Genomic DNA, 16,177 nt, shown 5'->3' with positions numbered 1-16,177 from the left:
AAAAACCCCAAGTTCAGACACTTATATAAAAAAAAATGCATCAATGATACAAAAAAAAATTCAAATTGGAGAGGTCGACCAGCTACTCTTTGTTCAATCCTATCTGAAATCACCTTTTAGTAATAGTATCTAGTGCAGTTACACCATCGCGCTTTCATTGCATAATGTGCACTGCTTGCAGGGGGTATGTGCTGTTAACACAGATGCTTGCTCTGGTGCTCACTTTTTGCTCTGCTAGGATAATCCAATTGGAGCTGGAGATGGAAAATTTGGTGGCAAACGCTACTTCTACGCAAGAAACGACCACGCTTACTTCCTGCCAAACTCGAGCTTGCTTCGTGCTGCCGACTACAATAGTAGCTTCCGAAAAGAAAGTGAGTGTTTTTCTTTTTACTTCATGCAGTTTGATGTGAAGTGTTGGTGGAAAGTAAAGAGACTGCGAGCAGCGCAAGCAGCAAAAAAAAAGAGGGTAGGGGGGGGCAAGGCCAGCACCCACACTTTGCAATGCAGCTTAATGTCAGTTTTAATCTACCAACCAGCACAGTTTAAACCCCAGTTTGCTTTCCGCAGTTATATCATATGAAAGGTCATGAGCCTTTAAGATGATATCAGGAGACAAAATTAGCACTATACTTCAGGAAACATCAAGCATCAGGGTTTTTTTTTTTTTTTGATGATTGTGTTGCGAAAGTGCTAGACGTTGGTGCTGCTGCAGAGTGGCCATTGCACAGCATTTCCGCATAGCACTTTTTTTTTTTCTCTCTCTCTCTCTCTCAGTTGGTGCTTCTCTTGTCAGCTTGTGGGGAGGCTCTTCTTGTCTCACTCTGCTCAGCAGAGTAGTGGTTTGGGCGAGTTGGTATTTTATGATTGGCGCTGCACAAGACGAGAGACAACAACACGAAAAAGACACACTGTTGCAGTGAACTAGAATATTCTAGTCCACTATAGCACCGTGTGTCTCCTTCGCTTTAATACCCGCCACTCACTCTGTCATGAACTCATTTAGGCTCCTTTTGATGCTTCACAGCTGTCTTTAAGAGGCCAGTGGTAAAGGAGCAGGTTTTGCTGCTACACATATCGGAACGGCTACACTCATTCTCTTCTTTTCTTGTCTTTTCTTTGGATGGTTGGGATAAACTAGCATGTGGGACTAAGTGCATAGTGCTGCCATCTGTGGCAACACGTGTATCAGATTGAATCTGCCACAAACTCCTCTTCGTCTTTCTTTTGTAATGTTTGCGTTATTTGCATCCTTAGCCCATGTTAGTCATAGTACATGCGAAACCTCGCAGGGAAGCGCATTAAGCAATCATTTAAACACTTATTAGATGTACAGTTGAAATCTGTTGGGTGAAGGGTTTGACAAGGCTTAAATTTGCACTATGCTTGAGATTGGGTTAGCATTGTAGTCTGCAGTGAGGCGGTGTATCTAAAATCGCTTAACCTTGGCAATATTTTTTGGGCCCAAAATACATTGCATTTATACAAGCATGATACAGCGGGCTGTTATAATTCTGTGGTTATTTTTGTTGTGAAAAATTATAGTACTTGCTTTCATGAGTATTTGCATGATTGCCAAGGGCTGCTTGAAAGCAAACTAGCTGTACAAAAAAAAAAAGAAAGAAAAAAAGCCAACCTTGTATTCTTTCATCTGCTGTTGTCTGCTTTGTTTCAGATGCCATGGCCACAGATGCCATGGCCACACCTGGCCATCAAGCTAAGATGTACACTTTCCCGCATCGCTACAGTGCAGCAAAGTGCCCATTTGTAAGTTGCATCTTTTGTGCCCGTGTTGTGGCCACTGCTCTAACTACTCGCCTGCATAGCAACTGTTGTCCGTGCATGTTTGTGGTGTGTGGGGCAAATTTTAGACTGTTGACCATGCTTCCAAGTTGTGATGACATGCAAGAGACAATTTGTTTTCTTTCCTGCTTTCACCAATTCTGTTTAATGGTACCTAAGTTGATATAAAATTCAATTTTAGGCTACTCACTGTAGGCCTAAATCGCTGGCCATTTAAGAATACTATCTATCCAACAGCAACGATTTCCAGCTTGAAAGAAGCAATGTGACACATATATACTACCACAAACACAAATGTTTGCATCTATATATGCCACCATTTGTATTGAGCTTGAGTTGTTTGAAAAACCCGTCACGTACAGTAAATGTTTGTTGATTCGAATCCCAAGGGGATACCATCTCAGTTAGAATTAATGAAAGTTTGAACTGCCGAAAGTGAAGAATAACCACTATACACTGCAATTGGGATGCTGTCGTCAACACTTTGATACTTGAAAGAGCCCGTGATGGTTGCCTGCCTTTTATCCCTAAAGGTGACAGTGAGCACTATTTGCTCTAACAAACGAATGTAGTGTAGAGCCTCATCTTCGCCTTCTTGAAAACTGAAGAGACGGGCGGAATTTCATCCGGCCATGATTTGTAAGCGGACAGCCGCACTATGCTTCGTTCTCGCTCGTCCGCCTTGTCGTCATTGTTAGCAACACATTCTGCGCTTCTGACCTGTGATATGATGCCCTCATCTGTCCGCACACCACACACACCACTGTGCTCCCATCCTCATTGACCGAGTTCGCGAAGAATGCGCCTTCCAAAACGCTTTAGATTGGTTTCACCCTGTTTTGCCTTCTCCGTTCTACGCAGCCTTGTCTGTAGGCACAGGGTGCTTTTCTCTGGTCACGTGCCAGCCACCAAGGTGACGCCACGGTGGCATGTAGTTCAAATTATCCGTGGCATAACCAACTCTGGTTCAAATTAGCGGGCTTCTGTATACATAAGCCTCTATGGAGACTTAGCCAGACGAAATCGTACAGTTTGAACGATCTATAAATTCGAATGATTGAAGCTCAAATTAACGAGCTTTCACTGTATAAGATTTCAAAATATTCCTGCTTTTATGAGCTAATACCAAAAGCAATGCATATTGATGGCAATCGTTCACTATGTTTTATCTAGGTAGTAACTCACATAGATAAAAAGGATAAAAAGAGTGTTTATTCTATTCTCACCTTGTCCTGATTGGTATGGGCAGGCAAATTTAGTATGGGCAGGCCAAATGCCCATATAAAAAGCAAGGATTTTTATGGCAAGAATAAAATGCCTTATTTGACATACATGTTTTTTAAATGAACACATCATGGTTTGTACCTAAAAAATGGCTCCTATGGCCTTTTTAAATGTTTAAAAATGTTTATTGTGATAGTACACCTTTTTTGCAGTGCTTGAAAGAGCTCATGGTTTTTTCATAAAATTTTAAATTGCAGAAACATAAGTCATTATTACCATTTTTATTTCTTCTAAAATATAAGAGTAAAGTTTTTTTTTTAATTTTTGTGGCATTAATGCTACCAGTCAAAACATTTTGCCAAATTTGCTTTTATTGAGGTTGATATATGTCTACATTAGTAGTTGGATTTCAATAATGCAGTCGGACCAACTGTAACAGTAAATTATGCCATATAGAAAGCATGAGAAATTCGTTGCTAAAACGCATTAAAGATATATTATTCACAATATGAACCACTCATTGGATATATCCAAACTTTTTGGCTCCTAGAATACTGGCCAAATCACTCCAGCTTTCTTCAGTTTTCGCGCCAGGCTTTTTTTGCAATACACCTTTGGCAAAATAAGTCTACAGTGCTATCTACATGCTGTCTTTCTTATGGTTAGGAGAGGAGCAAAAGGAGGACAGTTTTTAGGTTTAGCATGGTCCAATACAGACTTTGTGCATCCCTTTTTTGCCTGCTGTCAGCATGATCGCATATATACAAAGAACACTAACTACTGTTTTGCTTTAGGCATGTTTATGGTAGGCTTACACGAGTGTCGTCGTTGTTGTTAGCAGCCACAAAGATGTGCTTTTTTTTATATAACCAAATAGGTTTTTGTGATAGTTTGACAATATAATGCGAAGATGCTAAATGTTTCATACTGCGGCTTTGTGTTTCCATGCATCGCTGGTGCTAACTGAAGTTGTAGTAGATTATGCGTGCGCACTTCAAAAGCTGAGGTATCTGCAGTGTCTCAAGCACAACCTGTATCCTGTTCAGCTTGGTATAGAATTGTCCTACATGTAGCAAATTTGTAAGAAAAATTCTTTATATGCAGGTTCAGTATATTAAACTACTGGTTATATCAAACTGATTGTCAAATGTCTTCCAGTTCATTACAACAGGTTCAACTGCCAGTTTTATAAGCCATGTAAGCCATATGGACCATATTGTGAACGAACTCTCTCATTACGAATGGTATCAGTTGCATAGTTCATACTGCTCTGCTCTGGAGCATCAATTGACATTTGCATAGGTTCATTGTGTTGTAGAGTGCGGCTATAAAAAAAAAATTGGTGGCATGTGCATGTTTCATCTTGAGTGTTTAACTTCAGTACTGTTACATTTGCTGATGCTCGGCTTCCAGGATCTTCCCCTTCCCTTTGTTAACTGCTGCTGGCTGAATGGTTGGTGACTAACTTCAAGGTAATTATTAGAGAATTTGAATTTTGTGATATTGGACAGCAGTCCCTGCAGAGTTTATCTCTTTATTTTTGTGTGTGCGTGTGTGTGGAGAGGGGGTGGATTTGGTATAATGCATGCATGTGAAATGAGATCGTATGAATGAATTGAGCTTACTTACTGCATGTAGTTGAAGCAAAACTATTTGCTCAGATGTAATTTGCATTAGGTAGGTGTAATGAGGGCAATTAAAACAAATTTTCATTTATGCGCCACATCTGACTAAAGTCGGCACACAAGTACAGTTGAGCAAGAGAAAGCCGAAACAGAAATCGAGTTCTAGGTATTCTTGATCCTTTTTTTAGTTACAGAAGCAACAATAATAACAAATTAATCCTACAATTGCAAACCTAATCAAGGTTACAAAGCTAAATAAGGGTTTTCTTGTGTCATTGCATTCACAGAAGTGTATTGTGTTGCACTTTTTATACAGGGTATTTCGGCTAACTTTAGCCAGCGTTTAAAAATATGCCAATGCACTCTGAGACGATGCGGCCACATGCATGTTGCTCACTTTTGTGTGTAGTGTGTCATGCTATTTTTGTATTTTGCTTAATTAGGTAATTATTCAAGATTAATTAGTCAACTTCTGAAGAAACAAAGCTAGGAAAAAATTTCAATTGGAAAGTTCCAGAGCGGTTTGCAAAACATCCAAATAAATGGTTTCTGTCTTTCTATCCGCAAGTATTAGTGTTTTTCAGCTTATTGATGATGCCCGTGAAATAAAAAAATGCACCACGTGGCATACCCGCTTGCACATCGGGATTGCAGTGCTCCCAAGCATTCCGCGTACAAACAATTAGAGGTGCATAGTCGCTTAAAAAGCGACAGGGCAGATGGTGGACCTGTTGCATCCGGCAGCACAACAATAACTGCTGCGTCTGCTCATTGCTATGACGATCTGTCGCAAGAGGAGCACATTGCTGGCGTGTATGGCACAGCCAACGCCTACTTCACTGCCCTGTCGCCTTTCAAGCGGAAGCGCGCCTATGGCTGTTCGTGTGCGGAACGTTTGGGAGCACTGCAATCATGACGCGCAAGTGGGCATGTCATGTGGTGTTTTTTTGTATTTCATGGGCATCATCAGTAAGCTGAAAAACACTAATACGTAATAGATAGAAAGACAGAAACTGTTTATTCGGATGTTTTTGCAAACCGCTCTGCAACTTTCTAATTTGGATTTTTTTTTAGCTTTGTTGCTTTAGAAGTTGGCTACTAAAAATTGACTAATTCTCTAATTAAGCAAAATACAAATAATAGCATGACACAGTACATACAAAAGTGAGCAACGTGCATTTGGTCGCGTCGTCTTAGAGTGCATCGGCATATTTTTAAACTCTGTTTAAAGTTGGCTGAAATACCCTCAGTAGCCATCAGTAAAATTTACAAAAAAAATTCAGAGCCCTTTCCTCCTATAAAAAGGGAAGTCCAGCGAAGCGGGTGCTCTGGTGGAATTTGCTATGTCGGGTTGTAGCTATATGGGAGATTTGCTATGTTAAATTAGAAAGACAGTGGCACGACCTCTTCGTCACAGACTAAGGACACACACGATTGGTGGGTGGAGGCAATGACGTACGTCTCTAGTGCATCGCACAGGTTGCCACTGAAGAGCTCGCGGCATTGCACAAATTTCATTGGGGAGAGAGACGCTGTGCGTGGTGAGGAGCATACACGACTTGGGAAAGAAGCGGCAGTGGTGGCGAGGAGCATTAAGTGGGGCTGTAACCTTACTCCCTCCGTAGATGGTCATGCTTCACTGTGCAACACACAAATCTTCTTATACAAACAAAAAATAGGCTATGTCAGTTGAAAAGGAAGTTTTGAGAGCCCTAATAAATTTCGAACTGTGGCTTTACTTAAAATTGGGTAAACAATGTGTAACGGGCTTTGCCAGCTATAGCTGGTACCTTCAGTGACGAACTGGTCACCCACATGAAAACATGCCATTTACATGGGTAGTAGAATGTCTTATGCTTTTTTTTGCCCTGCTATAAGTAAAATCAGTCTTTTGAAACTTATTAAGAATGATGTCCCCCAGCTTCTGGGACATCTTTTTACACACCCGATTTTATATGAAGAAAAGTGCAGCAGTGAAATACTGAATAAGTGAATAACTAACAGTCAGCCCATGAATCACCATAGCAGATATAAAAATGTAATTTAGCACAAACAGCAGGAAAAAAAGACATTAGCTGAAACATGATAAATATAAAATTTGCATTAGTGGTGAAAAGAATTGCTATGCAAAAGGTATATAAGAAATGCAAAGAAGGCTTCCCAAAGTTGTGCACTTTTGTTTGGGATGTAATATTTCCAGAATTGATTGTGCGAAATTTGTCATTTGCCACATGCAGAGTAAGAGTTAATTTATGTCTACGGAATGGCTTGTTTGTCATCTGATGTGTCAGAGGTAGCTTTGGGGATGTGGAGGAATGGTTTTACATTCATCGTATGGAGAGAAAAAAGGCAGTGAACTCTGTTAGGGTATGGGCACCTTCAACTAGCGGCCTGTGATATGTGTTTTGAGTGACACTTAGGACACGCAACAACTATCACTTTAAGCGTTTGGGTGGAGCACATGCACGAGCAGTCAACAGTGGTGCACTTCTCTCCCAAACAGCCTGGCTCTGCAAATCCTGGCGGCGGTGGACGCGTAACTGAAGTGCACCTTATTAGCTCCAGCAGAGACGGCCAGCCGCACAGTGTGTGCAGTTCCAGCAAGTTGCACCGGTCTCAGTCCACGCGGCTACAGGGGGGACCCAGCTTGTGTGACTACGACAACTGGCTGGGCGGTCGAGGAGACCCCTGCAACGTGCATGTCAAGTCCTGGAAAAGCAGCAGCACCCACTCTGTGGTCAGCTGTCCGCCCGTGCTGCTGCCCAAGATGCTGGTGGCCCGTGAACTGACCTCGAGCTCGGACAGCGAGGTGAACTTTGGCACTCTGCGTTCCCTCATGTCCTGCTTCACATTGGGCTCCCACCGGCGAAAAAAGCGCAGGAAGAAAAAGAAGAAAAGCCACCGCCTGGTGATTGCAACTGGACCCAACCACAGCAACTACTGCTATTCTGGCGAAAATGCAGCTGCCACTCAAGCCCGACAGCTCGTTTGCGAAAAGGAACGTGGCAGTGAGCGTGGTTCACAGGAGCTTGACTCGGCCAAGGTGCGCGTATCTGGCGGGCCAAAAGCTATGTGGAGGTATTCTCTGCAAGAGCAGGACTTGCCAAAGAGAGACCCGCCTTCTAAGGAGCCGGTCACTAGGCACGCGACAGAGCAGAAAGGCCCGCCCAAGCTTCCACCCAAGACTTCTTCGAAAAAGAAGCGCCTGGCACCACAGCCGCCCGATGGCACAACGACCCCCACAGGGTCCCTGCCCAGGCCTCGACCAGTGCCACCTGCGGCCGGGCCTGGCAGCTCCTCAGCGCACAGCACTGAGAGCCTCAGCCTGACGCGACGGAAGTCTCACAAGAAGCCAGCACCCCAGCCGCCTGCGCGCGATGCTTGGCGCTCGGTCACCAGGGGTGCAACTCTGCCGACTGCAAAGCAGATGGGTGTGTATGCCAACGAAGGCGTAGAACATAGCAAGGGCACAGCTGCCTTAAAAGGGCATACACTCTCTGTCAGCAGTGCCCTTGAAATGTCCAGCAGCTCTCTTGTTCGCTCCTATTCCTTGAAAAGTCAACAAGCTCAAGAAAAGCAAGAATTTGGTATAAATTTGGTTAACATGGTAATCAAGCCTGACCTCCCTGTCAAAACAATTCCAGTTTCGAAACCTGCTGCTGTCAATGAAAATGCTGTGGTCATCGGGTGTGATGGATCTAGTGAAGGTATAGGAACCAGCATCAGGCAAGTTGCCAAGACACCTGATGGAACAGGGAAGCCAGAACTTGGAAGGACCGGCATCTCGGGCGGAGAGAAACGGGATGCTCTCAAGCACCCAGTCACTGACAGAGAAGTGAGGTCATCCACTTTGCCGCCTACTAGGCAGTGCCCGCCGATTTTGGAAGAAGAAGAACCGTATGCCACTACAACAATAATTGGAGAACCGAACAACTTGGAGTCTGTTCTAAAGCGTAACTCAAACGTCTTTGAGCTCTTGGATGCTTTCAGCAAGCTTGAGTTGAACTCTGAGGAAGTACAAGAGGACAGTCAGCCTGAATCGCCGAAGCAGCAGAGAAAGCAGGCGAAATCGTTGAAGTCCCTTTTTCAAAAGCACCCAGCAGATGCCAGCAAAGTTGTTTCTACAAAGTGGACTTATACGCCCATGGAGGTCAAGAAAGAGAATATTTTTGGGGTTCTCAAGCCTGCTTCTACATCTCCTGCCAGACATCAAAACAGTGGTGAAGTTGACCACAAAGTGGGGAACAGTAATGACCCAAGTCCGTCTAGTTCATCTGAAGCTCAGTTTGGGAAGAAGCCGCAGCCCCCTTCATCTTTGGACACACCGCTGGCATCTTGTCGCATGAACCTCAAGCCCGTCAGCCATTCGCCCGACTTTGGCAGTGTCCTTTGCAAGCTTCGTCCTCAAACAAGTGACTCATCTCCTGAAAATCCACCATGGGTATGTGCATAAAAAAATGCAGCATTTGTAGAAAGCTATGTAAAGATAGCATGTGTATCTTTACACAAAATGTTTGATTAATTTTGTTTAAAAACCACTCTGTGCTTATGTTAAGGTAATCGATAATTAGGTGCAAGACTGCTAAAAAAGCAATGGAAGGAGAAGTGGGTAGGTCTGTTTGAATGAGGAAATCTCTCTAAAACTTAGGTTTATAAACATTTCCGTGAAAACAGGTTCAAGTTAATTAAAATGGTGGTGTTTTTAGAGCTTTTTATTTGTCAAAGCAAGGTTCAGTTCATGGCTGGACATGGCCTTGTTGATATGGCTGAGCATTCTTTACTCATTTTGCTCTTGGTGAAATTTTCTTACTGCTTTAGGAGAATCGTGTTATAAGTGATCAAAGGCTGGCTTTGGTTTCTTCTCAGCTAGTTTTTCTCTCAACTTTCTGCTCAAAGAAGGTCAGACAGACGTCACAATTAAAGAATTATCAAATTTAAGGCAACCAGCAGGGAGGAATTAAAACACCTTGATTTTACAAAGCTCTGTCCTCGACCTCTTTGCAGTCTGTGGCTGAGTTTAAGAAACTAGAGTAGAAAATTTGCTCTGGGATACTTAATACAAGTCCTGAAACCTATTGCGAGTGGAATAGTGGAGGGATTTTGTGGAGCTAGCTGTGCTTTTGTTGGATAACAGCACAGGCTGAGCTCCACCCTTCCAAGTCATGTCAGGCTTGCTTTGTGCAATGCTCTGTGCAGTGTGACAGCACTGTGAGGAATTGTGTGGCTTTAGCAGAATTCTTAAGATGTGGGAATTACTTCCTTTGTCAACGGTTTTTTGTGGTATAAAATAAATTGTTAGCAGTAAAAACAACTGGTGTCTGCACTAAAATTAGCAAATTCCGTGACTCAGAAGTCCAGAAGTCGAGTGTTTTTGTTTGAGAGCCTAGCCATCTTGGGGGCTACGCTCTGTTTCATACATAGCGTGCAATGCTGCCCAGGCTAAAGAGTGCAATTGGGCGCTTCCTGTGGCAAGGAAAGTAAGGTGCAAGGCTGCTCAAAAAAATAAACTTGTGAATGCTTTGGACTCAGTTACTATAATTAGGATTTTGCTAGTGTTATCTAAACAGACAAAGTCTATGTACATTTACTGCTGCAATATTTGATAGTATTTCGCTTCCAGTATTTGTTGCAAGAGAAACTCAGTGATGGCACCATGTGTCCAAGCAGAGTGCTGCTAGACGAACACGTCTGAACTTTGAGCAGATGACGCAAATGGTTTCTCCACTCCTGCCTTTCCTTTCAGTCGTGTAGACAGCATGATTTGGCTGTGCTTATTTTATTTCCACACCTTTATTATTTTATTAAAAAAACGTTTTCCGAAAAAAGAGTCCAGGCTGCGTTTTAAGCCTTGGTCCTTTGGGTGTGCTGATCCCTGGCGTGTGCATCTGAGCCGTGATGTGAGGGGGAGTGATACAGTGTGTTTATTTTTTGCTGCGGATTACTTGTGTAGCTTCCACTGCATTGCACGCTATGTATGCAACGAAACAGGGCCGTAGCCAGAAATTTTTTTCGGAGGGGGTTATGGGTTTTGAGAAGGTGGTAGTTTTGCCGAAAGAAACAGTAAGTATTGCCTATGCGCTGCCTGGAAAAGATTTCGAGAGGGGTTCGAACCCCCAAACCCCCCCTCTGGCTACGGCCCTGCGACGAAGTATAGCTTTCTTTTTTTTTTTTTTTTGTCTAACAAGCTGCAGCCCTTCCTGGGACTATAGCATGAGTGGTGTGCATGTCAGAATATGAAGTACAAAATACAATATACAAAATACAAAGTTTTGCTTCGAAATGAGCCAGATCCACATACCGAAACTAGATCAGATAAAACTGCAGTGACAAGAAAAAACTCAGCAACTTTCCCTAGAAAAGAGGTGGCAAGAAACTGGGTGAAATACCGCCCTGAAAACATGTACACGCAGATTGCAGTTCATATCGAAAATGAGTCGGGTCTCGCTGTTTCACTGATCAAAATGAGCCAAATCCATCTGCCCAATGGGAGTTTACTTTTGGCTTGATTGTTTGGACTGTTTCGTGGATGTTTTCAGTAGTTTTTCTTTCGGAGCTGGCTTATCATGAATCCAGACGGCAATTAGGAGATCGGCGAAAGATCTGTCCCCAAACGTGGACGGCAAAGTGAGCGGGAGAACAAGTGAATGAAATGAAACTGAGAGATGTGGAACAATCATTTCATCTCGTCTCCCCCGTCCCTATGGAGTAACTCTGGTTATATTTATTTTTTACTCCCATATTTACCACTTTAGTGCATACCTAACTAAATAGCCCCTGCTTTTACAAGCTCTGGAAGGCCTCCCCCACCCCCCCTCTGTGGGTGCGAATCCATTCATGAAGGTGAAGAAGAAGATATGAGCAGCCTTCTTGTTAAGCGTTTTGGAAATTATGGAAAGGCAATGAAGAGCTTGGTTTGTAAGTGCCTTCAGGTGTGCCCAAGAAAGTTGTGGTACGGAAGAATTCGAAAAGAGCTGCCAGGGCTGCCAAGAAGACTCATATTCCCTTTATGTATAGTTCTACTGCTCTAGAAGCCCTGTTGCACATGTTTAATGCCTTTTCCTTCAAAACTCCAATGCACCATTCTTGAAAGTCAATTTAAATAAAGTTTCATAAGAATGCCGCATCAACATAAGTGTTTCAATTCAATACGAGCCAAATCCAAACTTATCATCCTAATGTTGCTAAAATTCACTGCATAATTTTTAGATACTCGCAGCCATAAACTTTCCCTAGCTGGCAAGTAAAACATATCAGATAATAGCTTTGACAGCATTGTATTTATGTCCGGTGACAAACTTTCGCTTATTTCTCAAATTCACTTTAGGTAGATTTGGCTCATTAAAAAAAAAAAAACTCGTGTGTGTATATATATATATCTCTCAAGTATTTTAGTCTGCTTAATGTGGTAACAACCATCCTGTAAGGAAGTCTTTGACTTTTATTCTAAAAAAAAAGACATGCTGGAGCATTACTGCTTCGTTTAAATATTCATATTTAAATTCAGGCAAAGAATTGCTTCAAGGGGCATGCACATTGTGTCATCATACCATGGTGCCCAGGCTAATTTTAAACGTCTGGCACGTGGTATTGTTAGCCTGCGATGGCAAGGGTATGAAACAGTTTATCTAGTTGCACTGTCTAATGGGCTCACTGTATGCCGACATCTAGATGAGGGGGGAAAAAAAAAGTCCTCCACTAGAAGTCCGTTGTCCCGCGATGCAGAAGCGTCAGCTGGAAGCCCTGAAAGTGACGGCCAACAAAGCGGGACCAAGCAGCGGGGCCCCTGTGCTGCCACCAGAGGCCGAAAATAGCGCACCTGGGGGGAGGAAAGACGGAAACTCGGCTGGTGAGAACGGCGCCTCGTGCGCGGCCGTGGTGGCTGCATCCTCACCCGAAATGATGGCAGGCAGGGCCTCGCCTTCACCAGCGGCCTCTGCGCGGTCAAGTTCGCGCACCAGTCCAGGTGAGCCTCCGCTTTCATTTCCCTCGTATTTTGTCTCGCATTCTGTGCGCTGACAGATTCTTTGGTGTACCTCGCATTTGGGTTTTCTGATCGGAGGCTGCCCTGCTAGGCATTGTGTGTGGGTGCCTCTTTGGGCAGTCTGCCTTTTGCCTGATTCATTGCTGAGGCATTTGACTGTGCTCGTTTTAAGTCGTGCTGCGGTTGTTTGCAGGAGTTGAATGTCTAATGAGACCCCTGAAAAAGCATCTTCCTCTTTGCGGGTGTCTAGTTGGTTTTAAATTGAGCTTTTTTCAGTGCGCAGTTTTTCATTAGTACAGAAAGAGGGAAGAACTTGCTGCAGTTAACTGTGCAGTGGGGTAGTTGGGAGGAGTGGGATTGAATATTTAGCTGCAGAATTGCTATGAGTGCGTTGCAAAGCATGAGAAAAAAATAACACGCGAAGGAGAAGGGCAGGCATGCAAGAAACCAGATTGGCAGGGCTGTAGAGGGAAACACACGAAGAAAAGACTCCACTGTACTAAAAATTGGTTAGAAACATGAAATTTTAGTTTATTCTGCAACTTGCATGTGTTTTTGGGTTTGCAATGGACCATCAACTAGCCAAAGCCTCTGTGTTGACAAGGCCAACGACACACTTGTGTGAACTCTGCCAACAATTGAAGAAGGGGTCTGTTTAATGGCCTAATTTGCGTTACTGAAGCCATTGAAAGTATACTGCTGTTATGTGTTATAGAGGTGCTTAAAAGAGTCGCTGTAAGGTTGTGCGACCATTCTCATTTGGCAGGAAGGCAGCGTCCACCAATGCACCCCAATTCTCCGACTGCTCTGATGCAAGCAAAGCTGCCAGCACTGTTTCGTCAGCTCGAAGAAGCAATTAGCAAAGGAGAGCATGATCGAGCTGCTATTTTGGCCAGGGAACTGGCTATGTACAAGGTGTCGTGCTCATTACGACGAGTGCGGAAAGTAGCCGATCCCAAGCAGTTCACGTGAGTTTGGACTTGAGCCCATCAGCCCTAGGGTTGCCACCTGCCCGGTTTTTGACCGGCCTGACCGGTTTTTTAGACAGCGGGCCAGTTGCCAGTCCTTACTTAAAACCGGCCATCATTGGCCAGTTTTTTGGCCATCGTGCCGCGATTATTTATTTTTTGGCATTTTATAAGCGTTAATTCAGCAACTACGACCATAAATAGGCGTCGGCAAGCTGTGCGAAGACACGCAAGCAGAGAAATATGCGGGCGAGCGTGGGCGAGATGCAAAGAAGAGCTTTTAATGGACGAAGTATGTGCGGTTACCTTTCAGTGCAGCACATTCAGTGCAATAACCAAAATTTCAGTAACTTTCATTACAAACGTTATGCTAATTCCTCTCTAGGAAATTGCTACAATGCATATGACATTGCATGTCATAAAACATGGATTTTTTGTTTTTTTTTTCCACCACAAATTCTGCCTTCTAAATACCACGCCCCCCCCTCCCCCGAAGGGCCGTTTTTTTTTTTTTTTTTTCGGGAAAAGGTGGCAACCCTAATCAGCCCGAGTTTTCATTTTCCGTGTTTTGTTTTTTATTTTGTACTCCTACTTTAATTTAATTTGGAACAATTACCATGAGAAGTGTGGACTTTTGTATCAATGCTAGTAGATAAGCCAAGTTAAAGGAAATATAAGAATGGTATTTCTAGGTCTATTTTTCTCAATTTTCTTTAAAATGTTCCAGGTTTTAGTAGTGTCATGTCTATTTACTCATCTAGTTTGATTAATGTTTTAACTTTATATTGTCTGGAGTAGCAGTTGAAAGAACTGCAAAATGTTAAAAAATATATATATTGTATGCATTTGATTGCAGCTGCTCGCAAGTTTATTCATGTTAAAATTATTCAGCTTATGCGGCACATATTGAAAATAATTTTTGGCCGATACGTTTCTTTCTTTTATTGGAAAGTGTCGAAAGTTCAAAGCCACAATAACCTGAACATGAAGGAGTTGAGTCAGTTTACCTCTGGTTCTTTTGCAGAGTGAAAATGTACGTGGAAGACAAGAAGTCTCATGTTGGTCCCATTTCATTGCCTGTACATCCTGAAATGACTCTAAGCAATCTGAAAAGAAAGGTTAGTGCAATTTGCTTGTACTGGTTCAATTTGCATATGGGACTTATTTACCATATTTACCATATGTTTGTTAGGGTATTGGGAGTTATAAGTGATTTCCAGCATATTAATTTTATTTGTAATTAACAATATGCTTTTTGACACATGTGTAGTTTAGGGCTTATGTAGTCCAAAGATTCAAGCAGTTACACAAACTGCATACATGAAATTTTGTTGAGCAGTAGCTGCCATGTTGAAGACTGAGATTCAAGGAGGAAGCTTTGTAAATGTGTATATATATTGCTATATAAAATGAGATCGTTGGCAACATTTATGAGTGTGCGTGTGTGCATGTGGGTGAACACAGTGAGCCTTTGATATATATATTTCATTATAAAAGATGTTTCATTAAAGCCAGCAAGGCTTTGCACTGTGTGCGTTGCAGTCTGGGATGATGGAAAGCTTTGAATAATAAACTGAGAATTCGAATGAAGTGATTTTGTTGTAATGAGAGTTTACTGTATGCATGTACTGTGAGAAAGATGGAGTCATTATCCCAGAATAAATATAGTGCAGTGTCATTTTGTGATGTTATTACTGATGAAAAAATGCTGATATCCCTGTTTAAACTAGGCAAACAGGCAAAAATGCATAATCAAAGGTAGTTACACTGTTACAGGTAAATATTTTTTGACCTATAATCACGACCTTAGGTCTCAAAATCAATGAGGCCTTTGTCTGGTGAATAAAAGGGTTTCTTGTGTAGAGAGGCCTTATAGTAGGTAATTTATGGTACAATATTGAATAGTATCAGCGATTTGAAAGGGAGTAAGATTTTTTGTATGTATACCACATTAAACACCACCTGAAGCTCTCAAACATTGATCTTACATGTAGCTGTCGTTGAATGCTTTTGCCCGACATTTGGCTACCTTTTTTATTGTTGGTGTCTAAATTTTCTAGGACTCTTTGATTATATTAGGCTAAGTACTAAACTCTATTCATGCACTCTACTGCCAAAATTAGGACATTGCACTCTCATTTGAGTGGACCAGAGCAGTTTGGAATAGTATGTGGGGTCACCAGCATACAGTCTTTAAAAGATGCAATGGGGGGTGGCTGTAACTTGTATGTAGTGTGGGCTAATGTACGGGTAGAAAACTGTGTTCTCAGTCGGATGCAACTTTGTAATGAAGGGCTATTTTTACCACCTTCACAGATAGTAAAAAATATTAAATTTTAAAAGTGAAAATTTAAAAGCAAATCGTGACAGCTGAAGATATGCAGAAATTGGAAAACTTGTTCCCATATTTTGGTGTGCAGGTTTACCGATACTATCAAAATGCAAAACAGTGGGTTTCTGGCAGGCTTGGACTGATTAGGAAGCATGCTCAGCTTAGTCTACCTCGTCACAGGCACTGATGAAGTCCCTCCAAAAAGTAGACCATGAAACTTTCAGTAATAGCTTTAGCATGCTGT

The 16,177-nt window shown here is 42.5% G+C and overlaps 1 protein-coding gene across 1 annotated transcript in view; it reads left to right on the top strand.

Annotated features, from left to right (window-relative positions):
• LOC144155651 (uncharacterized) overlaps nucleotides 1-16,177 on the top strand; it is a 45,181-nt gene that overhangs the window by 6,027 nt on the left and 22,977 nt on the right. The window contains exons 3-8 of the mRNA XM_077687230.1: nucleotides 239-374; nucleotides 1,676-1,767; nucleotides 7,156-9,093; nucleotides 12,375-12,615; nucleotides 13,400-13,601; nucleotides 14,626-14,719. Coding sequence (XP_077543356.1) covers nucleotides 239-374; nucleotides 1,676-1,767; nucleotides 7,156-9,093; nucleotides 12,375-12,615; nucleotides 13,400-13,601; nucleotides 14,626-14,719 — 2,703 coding nt within the window. The remainder of the gene's footprint in view (nucleotides 1-238; nucleotides 375-1,675; nucleotides 1,768-7,155; nucleotides 9,094-12,374; nucleotides 12,616-13,399; nucleotides 13,602-14,625; nucleotides 14,720-16,177) is intronic.

Source organism: Haemaphysalis longicornis, unplaced genomic scaffold (assembly GCF_048455015.1).
Source record: "Haemaphysalis longicornis isolate Haplotype H1 unplaced genomic scaffold, Haemaphysalis longicornis Haplotype H1 scaffold_1, whole genome shotgun sequence".
In the NCBI taxonomy this organism is placed as follows: Eukaryota; Metazoa; Arthropoda; class Arachnida; order Ixodida; family Ixodidae; genus Haemaphysalis; species Haemaphysalis longicornis.
The sequence above is the reverse complement of the archived record's forward strand: the minus strand, read 5'-3'. Positions and strand labels throughout refer to the sequence as shown.